Here is a 16,583-nt window from a genome sequence, read left to right on the forward strand (position 1 = left end):
GATGGCCTTGTCTCATTTTTGGAGGTATGGTTTGTCACCGTCACTGCAAACACATAAATCATTAGCTATTAAACTTCATGACCTTAATTTTTTAACAGTTTGATTTGAGTGTAGATATTGGCTTCCTTGTGATTTATGGCTCTTGAGTCTATAGGTAATAAACTGTGTAGACCTGGCGTGTTTTTCGGGTTTACCCCACGACCCCTTGTTCAAACATGGGTTATCAAACCAGTATAAACACAAATCTCTGTCTAATAGGTATCGAACTTGTAGGCCACGTTGTATGACAGCAGTCCCGTGACGATCTGCCAACCAGACCGTTTTACGGAATCCTACTCAAGCAATATACATAGGGAAGGGACCTTCTTCAAATTATTGTCAACATGGGCTTCCTTAGGTTTCCGTATCACATTTTCTACGACCGCATTGCCCAAGTGAAGGTTGTATACTTGATTTAAGCAGTGTTGTTATACCTTCGCTCTATCGGCCATGCAGTCAGTGTATACAGATGTCTAATACGAGCTGATAAGGCTAGTGGGGTTTGTATTGAATTTAAAACGTCACTGTCGTTGAGTGATAGAAAAGGAGATATTAAATTTCGCCTTACCGAAGTCAGTGTCAATAACTTGCCTGACAAAAAAAATTCTCACTTTGCTTACATAGCTTTGTTTGACAGGCGAAAGTAATAGTGTATTTTTCTCTTTGCTCACTTAAGTGTTTTGCGCGTTGTTTTCTTCTTCTGTCAAATACTGTCAGTGATCAAAGCGAGACTGCATGCGTTCAGTGATGCGTGGAGAACAACTTTGTCTGCCGTTTAGAAAGTTGCCGTTGTGGCAGACTGGGCACATATCAAAGCTCTTGTCCCGCGTGTAAGCTGTGGCTTACCATTACTATGTATATATAGCCCGGGTAGTGGAGTTAAAGACTTATAGGTAAGCCATCTCGGAATAGCTTCTATCTTGTCTGTCCAGTGACAACCAACAAATCCAGTACACGAACAGCAGTGTGAACATATCAACAGCAATTCGCCTACAAGCAAGGATTCTCATGTATCTACGAGTTTTGTCCATGTTCCTGGATAGCCTATACTCTGGTCGCTGGATAGTTGGTCAGCTAAGCAACCGGAATATCAGGTAACCATAGACGAGAAACAAATCTTTGGCTGGCTGTTTGGCGAGACCATATGTCGCGTTATTAAGACTAACATCTACCAGTTGCAAAATTAAGGAAAGATGGAACCGAGCTTCTGTCAAAATCGACAGCTGGAAGGCAAGAGAGAAGAAGCAGAATTCGTGTCAGCATTGACGGAAACCCAACGGTAAACACGCATGAGTGAATCCAACAGTGGAATGTCGTGAATTATAGGACTATTTCTGTCGTCTGCAGCTTTGATATAAAATGGAGTTAACCATACCGGAGCTAACCAGCCTACTGCCTCAGCCAGTGAGACAACCTTCATTCTTCAAAACACGGGTGCCAACTCATATCTATGGCCCGGGAACCCAGCAGGGAAAAGTTACCTCCCCTTTGATCAAAAGACTGGAAGGTCGATTTTTGAGTGTCGAAGATGACGGACTGTCATACGAAGACTTCACGAAACAGCTAAAACTGTACGAAGAAATCTCCAAACCAGTGCCTCGGGAGAAATCCAAAGTTGAAATAATAAGTGAATGGAAAAGAGAGCGGATTAAAAGCGGTGCTGTGAAGGTAACTATTACCTCTCATGTTTCCAGACCAAAACAAAACAAAACAAAACAAAACAAAAAAAACACCCTGAAATATACACAAAATACAGGCTATACCTTTTTATATATTATACATGAATATCTGTTTGTGTTATTACGAGCCGAGTGAGCTAATTGTTCGAATCGCCATTTTATAATAAAGGTCTCAGGCTCGAATCCAGCTTCCGCCAGTATGGTTGCGCCTGTTAGTCAGTGGGTTTGTCAGATGGGGTATCCTCTCCCACAGACCTTATGAGTAAAAGTGAGTATGAAGTGAAACACCATTCATATCAGTTTTTCTCGTATTGGCAAAATAAGTATGTTATCATACTATGTCTAACCTATGATATGAATATCTCGTTTATAAATAAGAATAAAAATTTGTCATAACCAAGATTTGAACTCGAGAGCTATCCAGTGCTGACATGGATTACTCCTTTAAGCTCATGCTGACGCTAGGAAGTTGACCAGTGAAACAACATGTGTGTGTGTGGAAATCCATGCCTAAAATACATGTTTAGACATAAGTTAAATGGTTTGAAATTGCACATGTGGCGCTACTTCAAATAGTGAACTAACTTGAATATGAATATGACAAATGGTTTCGTTTCCGACAAGAATACATTAGAAAATATTTATACGGTGCTGCTTATGGAGAAACATTTTTCGTGTATGAATAATGAACAAGAGAGTCTTTCAAAAGCAACCCGATGCAATGAAACTCAATAGGCAGCTCGGTGTTGTCGAGCCAAATAGATTCCCTTCCTGTTGCTATCTTGGAGAGTCATTTAGGCATGCAAAATTCCTAACGATCTTTACAGTACTGCTATACTCAGAGTAGTTGGACTACCATAGTGGGAGATGGTAGTCCATCAAAGGATTTGCTCAAGACATGTCTCACGTCATGTCGGTTCCATTGACTGTAGCTAAATGGCTTAGGCTAAAGAGTAAAGCATACCGGCGTCGTAAACAGAGGGTTATGTCTTGCAAAACGGTAACGGAATCGCCGGTGAAAAAGCAGTCAAAAACTCTCCTTCGAAGTCAAACAGTCGGATGCATTCCCAGTGACGTTCTGTCAAGAGCAGACGATACCGCAGATCACAACCGAACGGATAAACATGGCGTCATCATTACATCAGAATCCCAAGACCAGATAGAGGACAGAAAGACTGTTCTTCATGCGTGGGAGAAGCAAAAGTCTTCAACGCCTATATACAAGAACATTTCCACTTCTACACCGCCGTCTGCAAGGCGTAAGAAACGATTTTCGAGACCCGCTATTCGAATTGACAAAGTCGGTCAAATCCCAGAGTCCAGGGAAGTGAGTGAAACCCAACGAGAGCCCAATTCCACAGGCGACGACGACGAATCCAGACAGGCGGAATATGCTGTGGACATTTCCAAACCAGGTAATACACCTGCGATCTTTTCCCGCCCAGGTTCCCGAGACAAAAAACTTCATGAATTTTTAAAAAGTAGCCACAACGTTTCAATAAACGAGGAGGAAACTCTATTTGAAGATCAAACTAAAGGGATTGACAACTATGCAGAGACAGACCACCTTCGTCGACAAGCCTGGGGAGTTTCCAGTAGCTCAGAAGGGGACAGCAATCAAAATCTAGGAAACACGACTTTTCAGTCACGAAAAGCAGGTGCTCATGGTGCCTCTCTAAAAAGCCAGCAGAATAAATCTATTTCTGACCATAAGATTTCACCAGCAGACAGCATCCATGTTTCCTCTTGTAGATCCCATGGTTCTCCCCCTAGGGACCGTCACCATTCTCCATTAAAAAGCCGTAACACTTCTCCTGTAAGAAGCCACCCATCCTCCACCACCAGATGTCCATATGCTTTCCCGACGAGAAATCATCGTACATCCCCGATCAGAAACCATCCTACATACCCAATGAGAAGTCCTCATATTTCCTCGCCGAGAAAACATGGCACATCACCGACAAAAAACCAGGGTACATCCCCAAAGAGACATCATCGTACATCCCCGATGAGAAATTCTCATGCTTCCCCAGTGAAAAACTATCGTACATCCCCAATGAGAAGTCCTCATGCTTCCCCAATGAGAAACTATCGTTCGTCCCCCCTGAAAAGTCCCCATACTTCCCCAGTGAGAGGTCATCGTACATCTACACTGAGGAGTCGCCAAAACTCCCGTCAGAGAAGCCGTAGTATTTCCCCACATAGAAGCCCTTATTTGTCTCCGATGAGTTGCCATGCCTCTCCAGTCAGCTTCGCTTTCCAACGCCAGTACAGTTGGAGAAGCAGTCGCCGTTCTTCGCCGTTGCGGAACGCCTCAAGTTCAGCATTCAGCAGTCGGCAAAGCACCCCTACACGACGATCACGGGGCTCTTCTGTCTCCAGTAAGAGAAGCAGTTCAGGCAGCCGTCATAGTACTCCTGACTCCAGGCAGATTCATCACCATACGAGTTTAGAAGTACCGTTTGAGAGAGTGTGGTCTACTAGGCAAAGGAGCCCGTCCCCCAGGTCTTGGGGCTCCGTGACAGGTTCCTATTATTCTCCTGAATCGTCCCGCACACCCAGTAGAGAACCCAGCTCAGCGGAGGACGAACCAGTCTTCTTATCACCTTCTACTTCCGATAGGAGGAGTCGCTCCATCAAGCGGCGCAGAGAATCCTTTTCTGGTTTCAAATCTCATGCTATAAAGCTACCCACAAATTACCGCGATATAGTCTATCCGAAGATCCCGGATGTAGAGCCAGGTTTTGAGGTGAGTTCATTGAATGTTAGAAAGTTTGACACAGACAAGAACACTAGCCCACATGGCAAATAATATATTCACACTTTGACTGTTACCTAAGAATCAGAGAATTCTTGTAAAACTCATCACATGAATATTTGTCGTTTTATAAGCAAGTCTACATGATTATGTAAAAGGAAACCATTGAAAAACCGGTGGAAGATTCAAAAACATACTTCGGTAGGGCCAAATTCAAATATACAAAGACCAATTTTATTAATATAATTCGCATCACAAACTCCCGAAGTACAAAATTTAAAATAAAAATTAATTTGGGAGGAACTTACCTATATCGAATCAGGTAATAGTTTTCATTGTTAAGTCAAAAACATGAAGTATGCCATATCTTGGGTCAAATCTGTCATGTACAACATTAATTGTATACAGCAAACATTGCGAACTGGATATTCCATATCATTATACTTGTCTAAAGTGTCTAAAGGGACACCTTCATGGCGACTGTTCTCGTAAGCACGGTTATAAATTCGGTACCAACTAACACAGATCCTGCTCCCGCAACCGGGGTCCTTTCTGTTAACGCACACACACCCGCCTTCCTCTTGTCCTATTGGGATTATGTAAGTAATGAAATTTAACTCATTAAGCCACTGTTTATTAGCATACTTAATAGGGAAGGCTTTCCCTGTATGTTTGATTGGGCCAATTACCAATGTTGTTGTATGCCATCAAGGCTGTGCTGTGTAGTATTATAAGCCGGTGAGTCGACCTGCCAGGCAAATCTTTTGTCTGTCGACTAAGTGCGAGGCGAATGGGCACGAAATGCAACAATGACTGAGCAGGTCATTTCACAGTCAGCTGCTAACAACAGGATTGCCAGGCTTCAGGGACAAGCCCGTTCAATGGTCAAAAGTCGCTGATCAATACCGTTATTGGTTTTCCAAACGTCAAGTTTTTCTCTTCTTTCCTTCTATGTAAACCTTACTGAAACCAAACCATGCCCGACTAAGTCAACCTCTCACCCCCCCCCCCCCCACCCTCCAACTCCGGGTGGATAAGCTGTATTCTCGTTACAAGTGTATTGACGGGTTAAATATTAACTCGGGCACATCTACTATAGGCCAACTGAACAAACTTCCTCTACTGAATCCAGCTGTTTACGCGAGGCAGAGTGGAAATTAATTTCGTTAAGCTTTTGTTAACATGCTTTCAATGCCATGGCACTCCGTGAAGTCAACATTAATATATGCTCAATATTTAGCCCCTTACGAACGCCACACAGGTTCTCGGCTGATTCCGGTAAGAATCGTGACTCGAATGACAGTCCACAACGTGCTGCAGTTCATAGGTATAGATTTATTGTATAAATGTATTATCCTCGGTATACCACATGGAAATAACTTGCTGCAAGCCTTCACGAAATCTCTGCCTGGAGACGACATATGGGTCATTCTCTTTTATTGTAGCATGGATGTTCAAACGGTGAGAGAATAGAAAAAGATGTTCAGCTGTCACTTTAGAGTGTCACAATATTGTTACCGTTGGACGACTTATGCTGATAATTTATACAGGACATCTGTTTTAGCGATGGCCACATGGAATTAAATGTTCGAATCAGATATAGAATCAGACGTAGAATACCTCATGATAGCGTTAATAGCCTGTTACACGTACACAGAATATTTATGGAGTTTTTTGTGATGTCATTCAGGTAGTTATAAGATTGCATTATTTATTATTATAAATATGGGGGGGTTTTATTGTAACATATGGCCTGGAATATGGAGGGAGAAAACCAGGCAGAGAAGGAGAAACAGGATAGTGAAGTTCGAATTTTGGTTTTAAACTTTCTAGTCGACAATGAAAGATTTTAACATTTTAACAAGATTTGCACATTAATCACCATTAATTTATTTACATATTTTGCATGTAATAGTTTTCACATATCAGAAAAAGGCTCAGCATAGGACTGTTCAACTAATTTTGTTCTCTTATTACTCTTTCTTATACATTCCAGCCCCTGGTTCGGTTCCGGCGCGCAGTGAAAAGTGTGCAGGTACTCCTCCGAGCCACAGACAGGAGCAGGTAAATATGTGATCATTACAACATTACAGCTATCTTATTTAGGATTCAATCGTGTATAATTCCGAGGCTCATCTCACAAGATACAAACTTGGAACATACACTTACGTGTTCAAAGGCATACTTCTAAAGGCTGGATTCCTAACTGTCATGCAGAGACACATTTATGATCAGAATTTGATCACTGCAGAACATATAAACAATGTATTATAATGGAATTTCGAATTTTAGGTCTATTTCTTTGATATAGTATTATGGCCGCCTTAATAGTTCGACATTGGTTGTGCAGATTGATCTGGCTGTTACAGACAGTTTGAAAAGTTGACGACAGGTGTATGCACATCTGGGTTTGCCTTCGATCCGCTGTACAAAATATATATGACGCTAACTCTTTCACCTAACTTTATACCCTGATTCTTGTAATTGCCTTATAATTAGTCATTCGCGAGCAACTATTTATTCAAAGCTCTGTACTGGTCAGGTCGAATCCAGTCCTGGCTGATCTGACCGCGACCTTAAGTCAGGATGTTTGTACCTGCCAAAGGGCGGTGGTTTACTGTGGCCATACGGGTTTTCTCCACCCATAAACCTGGCGACCATCATATATTAATAAGTTAAAAATTCTAGAGTATATGGCAGTGAATAAACCAAGCCTCTGCTCCATGCATGTGAACCTGTATACAAGTCGTGTAGTAACATGGTTTATATTGTATGACCAATCAAAGAAAGAACATACTTATCTCTGCGCTCTCGTCCTCGAAAGAAAAAAGGTTCGTTAAAAGTTTATAACTTTTAGTCAAATTTCTTTTCAGACATACTGGTCAAATAACTACCCCGTCCACTGTCTCGTGGGTCCAGATACATAATGATTTGGAAATCAACAAACGCGCGCGGGCAGAAAGGGGACTGCTTTTTGACCCCGATGACTACAGAGCAAAACGAGAGGTCAGTGAAGACTGTTTAACCTATTTGCGAGTTAACAAAATATCCACCCCTCAAAGTATGCACCATTTTTAGATACATAACAGCCACAGCAGTGACATTTACTGTGGCATATGTTCGACATTCTCTAGTTCTCACGGGTGTTTATCCCGCCTGTGATAATACGTATCATTCTCCTGTGTTGATCCACAATATTTTGGCATTCTTAAATTGCTCTGTATCAAAAACCTGAAAAGATAGGAAGGCCAAAACTAGTGAAATAAGCCAACCCCGCCCCACGTAGGAACATTTTGTGTGACTTTCGAGTTTGACTCCTAATTTTCATTTGGTAATTGTTCATAACAGCTGCAACTCAGTTCTGAAGCCAAAGCGATTTTATCGATGGAACCTTCAAAGCGGACAGCGGAACAGCTTCATGTGGCGTTGGTAGCTCTCAACCAATCAGTGGAAGCTTTCAGCGAATTCCCCATCAAAATGCAGGAGTCTCTGGTGCGAGTGGGGTTTTATGAACAGTAAGTATATATCATAATTTATCCGCAACTAATCCGCCCTCTTGTTAGCAAATTTGGATGGAAATTCTGGTGCCCGTGGAGTAGAGTTAACTTACGACTGTATAATATAGACCTACAATCAGTTTGTTTTAAATGACAATTGTGAATATATAGACTCAGATTTAATGTGCATGTATATCTAATATGTTTTTTGTCTTGCTTCTCGGTCTTTTTTGTTCACTTTCCTGATAAAGTGCGGCCAGCAATGAAAATGGAAGTATTCGGACAAATTCTAATGTATATACTTTCTCTCAGTTTCGAGGCGAACCGCGTCATCATTCGCCAAGGCCACTTTGCCGACAATTTCTACTTAATTATAACAGGTTTGGGTAAGTAACCAGCTACTTTTCATCCTTTTAGTATTTCAAATAAACCAACACAACCGTATCACTATACCACTGATTAAAGCTTGAATAGCTTTGCTTCCCGATTCATATGTACATGTATGTGTACACTATCTGAGATCAATGTCGAGAACGGTAGATGTTAAACATTTCAATCGTATATTTCCTCCATTAGTCAATTTCACCAGAGTGTTGTTTGTTGAATATTAGGATGACAACAGTTTTGCTTATGCCCAGATTACAAAAATATTACGTGCTTTATTCACTTTGTCCTTATTTGTCAACCAGCTGTTGTGACCATCCTGGAGACGGATAAACAAACAGGTGAATCAAGCGTAAGAACTGCGGCGTTTCTAAAAAAGGGCAAAAGTTTTGGGGTACGTATGCGGTGTGTGCCTTTAGCTGCACCAACATGCACTTTAACTCATATCCTCGTTTACATGTGAATTTCATTTAATTCTGTGGACATTTATATGAGCTTGAATGTGTTCATGTGACAAACCTAAATGAACAATGAGAAATGCAAAGATCAAATATCAAACATCTTCGTAAAAGTCTTTGTGTCTTTTTTTTTCTGCTTCAGGAATTGGCATTGATGCACGGAGCATTGCGAAGTGCCACGGTCACGTGTAAAGATTCTGTGGAACTATTGGCTGTTGGGCGGCAGGATTTTATTAATGTATTCATGCACGTGGAGAAGAATCGAGAGCCTGAGCACATCCAATATCTGAGATCCATAGACACCTTCTATGGATGGCCGATTGAGAAACTTCCATACGACAATCCAAAAATATGCTTATTTACTTTCTTCCGGTAAGATCATTTTCGGCATGCAGCGAAATTAAAGATACAAAATTCAAGCGAACTCGATCGGATCGTTTACGGAGGGATTTTGCAGATTACGCATGGATGGTGAAGTTTGCGAAATAGGTCGCGAATTGATACTAGAAGATTATTAACATCAGGGGGACTCTTTTGGACTATTTTCGAGATTCTGTATGCACAGCCTAATATTGTAAAATTAACTGGAGAAAACATAAAAAAAAATACGTAATGTTCAGAAGAAAGAATTTCAAAAAATAGTTCTAAATGTGGTCTTCAATACTTTTTCGACTTTTCTTTAAAGATTAAAAAACACTTGAAAATAATTATTTTATGGTACGTATTTGTAACCACTTTTGGTATAGATAGTCTTTACCTAACAATGTTATTTATGAGGATGTAGCACATGTTTAATAAATATATTGGCACTAGTATTGGGTCTTTGCAGCTATCAAATGTGTTCAAGCTGGATTTTGATCATATTAATATTTTTAATCTGTTCATAAATATTGTAATAATTCATATTATAAGCATATATTTGGATATAGACAACGAATTTACATTCAGATAAATTTATTCTACGTGCATCGCATCCTTATATAGAACATTACTATGCAAAGACAATATACGCCAAGAGGTGGTCACAAATATCCACCGCACAAAAATATTTTGAAATGTCCTTTCCTCCTGAAAGAAAAAATAAAAAAAATATTAAAGGCCATATTTCCAAATAAGTTTTCACACCTTTTCATCTGACTTTGGCATCATTTTTATGCTTTCCTCTCCTTTTACATAGATATTGATTAACCACAGTGACTGTCTTTAATGGCAAGAGAGACTGCTACGTTGTTTTTATCATTTTTCAGAAAAGGCGTTCTATTATGCAGAGATAGCATTCTCTCAGACTGGGTTTACATCATTAAGACAGGGACATGTAAAGTTCTTAAAGAACTCCGCATTCCCAAGTCGGATTTCTTCGGGAAAAGCAAATTGAACAAGACAGGATCCGCCAGTAGGTACCCAGATTTAAAATCTTTCTTGTGTTGGAACCTTTCTTCAGTATATTTATTTATAATAATACGTTGTTGTTTTGCACCGTACTAGTGTCACTTGGAAAGTCACCATTGTTGTCCAGTGCAAGTATGATCATATAAATCCATCGCAGTAGTAATAATATTAATTGGAGGACGTCTCAAAGTAGATAACAGAAACAGGGCTATCGTGTTTTTTCTGCCCAGCGAGGACTATTCCAGAGAAATATTTTTTGTACCTGCCAGTTTGCACCATCGATTTGTTCTAGACCACTCATCCAAGACTCGAACGAGCTCTGGCCAGCATGGACCATCATACCTTACTACACCAAGCAGTAGCAGCAGCAAGAGCAAGAGAACGGCTGAGGCGAAGAGAAAACTACCTTGTGTCCGAGCTAGATGTGAAACCGAGTGTGAGTGTATTTGTCTTATACCTTGTATTATTAGAGATGTCATGGACCCTAAGCTCATAGTCGAATTCCAAGTTTCTCTTTGTCATGGAATTTCAAAATCTTCCTATGGGCGTTTCTTTCTGCGAAGATTTAGCATTGGTTTAAACATTGGTTCGGCTGTTTCACGACAGCGTGTTCTGAGTCCAGGCAGGTACAGCGCCAGCATTGTTGTGTTGCCTCACTGAAATACCATGGAAAAATACCAGACATGACACTAAACCCTAACACCAAACTGGCCAGCACTTGACCTTATCACAGTACGCCAAACGCCAAACCAATAATGTACACGTACGAAGATTGCAGATTTGCAAGTTTCCCATATGAGTTTCCACTATTACACCATCCAAGTGTCGATTTTCAGCCTACATTTGATTGCGTTCTTCGCCATCATAGGGAAAGTTTGGTTTGGTCCTTTAATCATATTGTGTCACTTATTCTTTAAAGTTTAAAAATATATTAGCCACTGAGATCACTTTGCTGGTAACGTGGAGGTTTAATCAAAGCAACGGGCATACTCGACCCCGATAATCAGTCAGTGAGATCAGCTAACTAAATGAGATATGCATGTGGATTTTATTTCAGTAAAGACTTCTTCAGAAGAGCACCTACAAAAGTTGACGAAGATCTACTCGAGGGTGCACCCAGAGCCGGTAAGTGAGGTTGTGCTAACCCACAATATAAAAAGTAAATGTCAAAAGTCCACGGACAAAAGTTCTGGTACTGCATCTATAGCCGGCAAGTGATGCTGTAAGCAGTTCCCGAATCTGACAGCCCGTGATCTGATGTTGACTGACATGTGAGAAATTAGTGGTAAAAATATCTCGATGGATGATTTCTTATCAAGAAGTTCTCCAACGCAAGGGAAGTGTCAGCTAATTGGCAACCGTGACGCGGACTTTGTACCCCATTTTCAAGTGTGCATATACGTCCAATGTAATAACCACCAAAACACATCTTGCAGTTTATTTCAAATCCTACTCTGAACAACGACACTCATCAAAGATCAAAAATGGCAAGCCAAGAAAATAACTAGAACTACATTCGTCCGTGAAGTGACTATTGTGGTCTCAGTGTGGTGAGATTCAGGCTGCTCTAATTTCGCGTATGACCGGATGTCTACGCATCTTCAATGCTTCTCAACTATACATGTATATCTATACGCCACACGTGGAAAAGTTCGTCAGTCACTTGCCAAAGATCGGTGGTTTCTTGAATATCGCGCTATATGACAATTAAATCAAATCAAATCATTTTAAAGGTAGCCGATTCAGAAGAAATAAACCACACCGACAAGGAAGTGAGTGATCCAATCGAGGCAAGCACCAGTATAGATAGAAATGTCTCTGGTAATGGGAATAACAACAGTGGCGTGAGCTGTACGGACATCCTTGATCCGGAGTCTGAAGGTCCCATGCCCTACAATTCCGCCAATGCCACGAGGACAACCGATCAATCACGAATGAAGCCGAAATGCAACCCAAACTCGGCATGCCCCGAACCGAATTCTGTTTTTGTCCAAGTCGCCAGATTGGGGCCCAAAGATGTTTTCGTAAGTTAAATATTTCTTATAAATCGTGTAAATATGGCATAGTTTTCATATTAGTCCTATGACATTAGACAGTATTCTTGAGAATGACCTAAGGTACTAATCCAGTAAATCTATCAGGTAATGGTGATTGCGACACCTGTACTTATACGACGGCGGCCAGTTTCATGGATTAAGGAAACTTACTTGCCCGGATTTAAACAAGTCACATTTAGTACAGTGTAAATAGCGGAGGTGTGTTGAAGGATCATGTCGACAAGTAAGGGATGGGAATTCCATTGTGTGTTATATTCCCTTTGACAGCTGTATGCGATTCTGTTAAACTATTCATATCATGCCGTTATCACTTGTTCATGCAAACAGTAGCTTTTCAACAAAAGTGGGTTATTATTCATTTGAAGACATTTGTAAGAAATGTCATATCAGGCTCATATTGCAGGTTTGATTTCCTTGACATTTCAAGGGATTTGTGTTGTGTTAGGCACGCCTGACGTCCATTCTGGGTGTTCCAGTAAAATGACAGCATACCCGACATCATATATCACGCCGCTGAGCTCAGCCGGCCTTGACCTGGTGACCGCCATCTTGGATAGCAACTTTATTTGGAGAGGTCTAATGTATATAAGCCGGCATATGTAATATATCAATCTTGACATATCATACACATACACTAATATGTAAAGAATTCAGCGTTTGGGTGCAATACCCTAACCCGGATTTCTGACCGTAACACCGCGTCCTAGACCATCTTTATTTCTGTGTCCACAATTTTATTTGAACTAGTTGAGTTGTTCAAAATATTCTGGCGCAGCAGAGCAATAATTCTGATATTTTCCCGACTACTGCTTTATGCAGGTCAGAAGTACGTCAGTTTGATGAGGATGAGAGATTTTTTGAAAGTATTAAAACTATACCTATTTACTTTTGACATCCAACGTAACATATATATTTCCAAACCATTAAATTCTTGCAATTGTTTATTTTGACTTCCAAATCGAATGTTCATCTATTTGGAACACCAACATTGTGGTGTTTCCATATAAATGCATTCAAATACGGCTTAATCATCTGAAATGGCTGGACCTCTATCAACAGCTTACAGCCAATAAACTCAGTCAGATTTGTCCACAGGGTCTGGAGCATCCCATACTAAGCGCCCTGACTCCAGCCACCAGTATGAGTCTCGTGTCTGACGGTGCCGAGTGCATCCTCATCAACAGGAAGTTCTTCATGCAGCATCTCACAGACGTAGATCTGAAGAGGCTACGACTGTCGGTAAGTTGTTCCAAAAACCTCTGTACCCATACTGTCGAGAAATTAGGTAGTCCAGCACCTGGACCCTTGTTATCTCCCCTCTTCTAGCAACATACCCGTACGTCAATCGGGTCAACCATATTGACTAGAAATCAGGGCGGTCTCATAGTCATACCCCTTACTCAACTGCTACCATTACACTGCGTGTGAGACATGCAGAATGCATAGGTATATTGTATTATTATAACCAGAGGTTGAGAGACAATTTTATTGGTTTCTGACATCACTTCCTTTCTCACCACCGTGACCCAAAGTGTCCTCTGCGTTGTTAAAAAAAATTGCGGTCACAGTGATGTAAAACGAACGCAGAGAGCTACGCATGCGGTGTAAGAAGTATGTCTGAGAGTATTCAAACTGGCTTGCACAGAACGGTAATGACGCATTTCCACTCCTAATTATTAGGGACTTTTCCCCAATCAAAAAAGCGGTGCCTTGAGTGTTGAAAAGATATATAGATCATTTTTCATGCAGATTAGTGATAATTTTCTGCATGACTTTGACATGGGTGTGGGCTTTCCTGACGTAACAAGATTGGTTTAGATTAGTAGGGAGTTCCCCTCTTCTAGACCTTTTCAAAAAAACCGGCATACATTACACCTCGTGGATTTTGATCCTCTTTATGTCTCTAGGGTTTCATTCCTTTTGAAAATAAAAACTAAACTTGGCCTAGATATTTTCTTTCAATATTTCTTCTTAAATATTTTTAGCAAACATGGCAGTAAATGGGAATTGTGTTTTCTCACCTATATATGCACCTAGTGAAACGTGTTCTCGTGGCGCATTTAACCTAGTCATAACGTATAGAACTATAGAAATTTTATTGATAGAAATAAACGTGAATCGAAGAGTTCATATCCTTTTCAGGCTTTTGATTGAAAAAGGTGAATACATAATGAAATTACAATAAACTTCAAACATCGTCTATGTTCAAAACGATTCTGTCACCGCCTTTCCGGTGAATGTAAGGTGGGCGTACATAGACTTCGAACGGAAAACGTTCCTTAAAGGAGAAGAAAATTTAAATATCAATCAAATACCACTGAAAAGTGTTTGCATTTCCTCGCAGCTCATGCCATAAATAAAATTCTTATATGTACCTCAAGCTGATAAATTATAAATAAACTCAGCGCCAAAATCCGCTGTGGGCGACTCCATTTTGCATAAGAACTAGTCCTGAAGTCTTCTCTGTTAGGAGGAGAATTGCCGTCGGAAACCGCCGAAGTGCAGTTCGTACATTTCCGGTGGAACTCTTCTTCCCAGAAGATAGCGAACAGTACAGTTTGTTTTCCGCTTGACGATGGGGGCTGAGTTTACACGAACAAGCCGGCAGTTTTAACGACTCTCATTGGCTGAGAGACAACACACCCCAGCATAAATTACAGGGTGTTAAATATGGAGGACCCGATGGACTCAGCGATTTATGCCAGCTTTGCCGTTTTCAGGCTTCACGTGTATGGCGAGGAAAAATCGCAAAATGATGCAGCAGGCACCACCAGATAGAAAAAACATGTTCTTGTCAGCCTATAATGTCATGTTTTTAAGTTGTCTTCTCCTTTAATAACTAAATTTTGATCATAAAATGGATACACGCGTCAGCTTTTCATAGAAAGTGATTTTCTCACTATATATATTTGTCTTGCAATTTTCCATGTCGAGACAAAGCTCCAGTGATTTTTTTCCAGACAGTGCACTGAATTTACTTTTTTCTTCTTTAAAGATGCAACCCTACCCAACAGAAGAAGATCTAAAACGCAAATTACAGAATAAACAAGACTGGATTGCTTACAAGACTAGGGCTCTCAACGACCATCTGGCGTTTACTCGTCATGTCCAGGATACCCTGAGCCTGTACTACTGATATGTACGCCCATCAGTTGCAGGAGATTGGCTGAAGCAAAATAGAGTTTTGGCTCCATTCGGTACTATGTTCTCCTTCCTGCAACCAAGCAGTCAACCGGTGATAAAAACAATATTATGTTCTGTTTATCATGCACGTGATCCCGCCGACTGAAAGTGTTGTTTTGTTATTATTTATCTAGGCAGATTGTTCCATAACGTGATACTCGGAAGTGATGCTTATATGTGATAAATAACATTGGTCAGGTATTGATTCAATAAATTAACACCTAAAAAAAGTAGGTTGTCCACATTATCACTAATTTATCAGAGGCCATACCTTCGTGTATCCTTGCTGTAACTGTTGAGAGCCAAGCGAGGCAGCAGGAAGTACCGTTTTTAAAGTTTTTGGTGTGACCCGACTCGGGTTTGATCCCGCTGCTCGGTCCCGCGGTCCCGACTGCAATTTATTTTATTTATTTATTTGATTGGTGTTTTACGCTGTACTCAAGAATATTTCACTTATACGACGTCAGCCAGCATTATGGTGAGAGGAAACCGGGCAGAGTCTGGAGTAAACTGACCACCATCCGCAGGCTGCTGGAAGACCACCGCATTGGTGAGAGGCTCCTGGGTCATTGCGCCCTGCTGGCGTGCTATGTACCTCGGCCAGTCCCGACTTCGAGGCGGACTCTCTAACCTTAAGGCCACCAAAGAGATCAAGTATCCTTCGTGGAACAACAGTTTATTTACATTTGTATCATTGGTTGACTGCACTGGGTCAATCTTGGACCGGATCACATCTAAGACCTTAAAAAAGAGGAAGCGGTAACTTCCTCGCTTGGCGTTCAGCATTGAAGGGATAGTGCAACGACTGGTTGACCCGTATCAGTATAATGGCTCGGGCGGGGCGGCTGACTTGCCTTCGGTAAGTCGAAGAAAAAAAGCGGTGGAGATCCGTCCTGGTCCAAGGCGGCACATTACATACGCTCTAAGGACTCCTTCGTCCTTATATGACTGAAAAGTTGTTAAGTACGACATAAAACCTCAAGCACTCACTCACTAACTTACAAATTTGTGTCATTTTATCTCCAAATATCTTAAAAGTTTTATTCCACAAAAACCTCGTGTCTGTAAATAAACAAAATGTTATTGATACTAAAATGTGAATAATGAACTGTGGAGAAAGCAAGCTTGTTGTTCATAAC

The 16,583-nt window shown here is 40.8% G+C and overlaps 1 protein-coding gene across 1 annotated transcript; it reads left to right on the forward strand.

Moving 5' to 3' along the window:
• The first annotated feature begins 1,136 nt into the window (after window positions 1–1,136).
• Window positions 1,137–15,603, forward strand: LOC135469039 (uncharacterized). Its single transcript, XM_064747557.1, has 13 exons — window positions 1,137–1,707; window positions 6,473–6,540; window positions 7,350–7,482; window positions 7,825–7,991; window positions 8,286–8,359; window positions 8,663–8,751; window positions 8,958–9,187; window positions 10,063–10,208; window positions 10,497–10,640; window positions 11,262–11,329; window positions 11,938–12,228; window positions 13,357–13,500; window positions 15,257–15,603. The coding sequence occupies exons 1-13, from the start codon at window positions 1,399–1,401 to the stop codon at window positions 15,395–15,397; spliced, it is 2,004 nt and encodes a 667-aa protein (XP_064603627.1). The 5' UTR covers window positions 1,137–1,398; the 3' UTR covers window positions 15,398–15,603.
• Window positions 15,604–16,583: the final 980 nt, after the last annotated feature.

This window comes from Liolophura sinensis, chromosome 6 (genome assembly GCF_032854445.1).
Source record: "Liolophura sinensis isolate JHLJ2023 chromosome 6, CUHK_Ljap_v2, whole genome shotgun sequence".
NCBI lineage: Eukaryota > Metazoa > Mollusca > Polyplacophora > Chitonida > Chitonidae > Liolophura > Liolophura sinensis.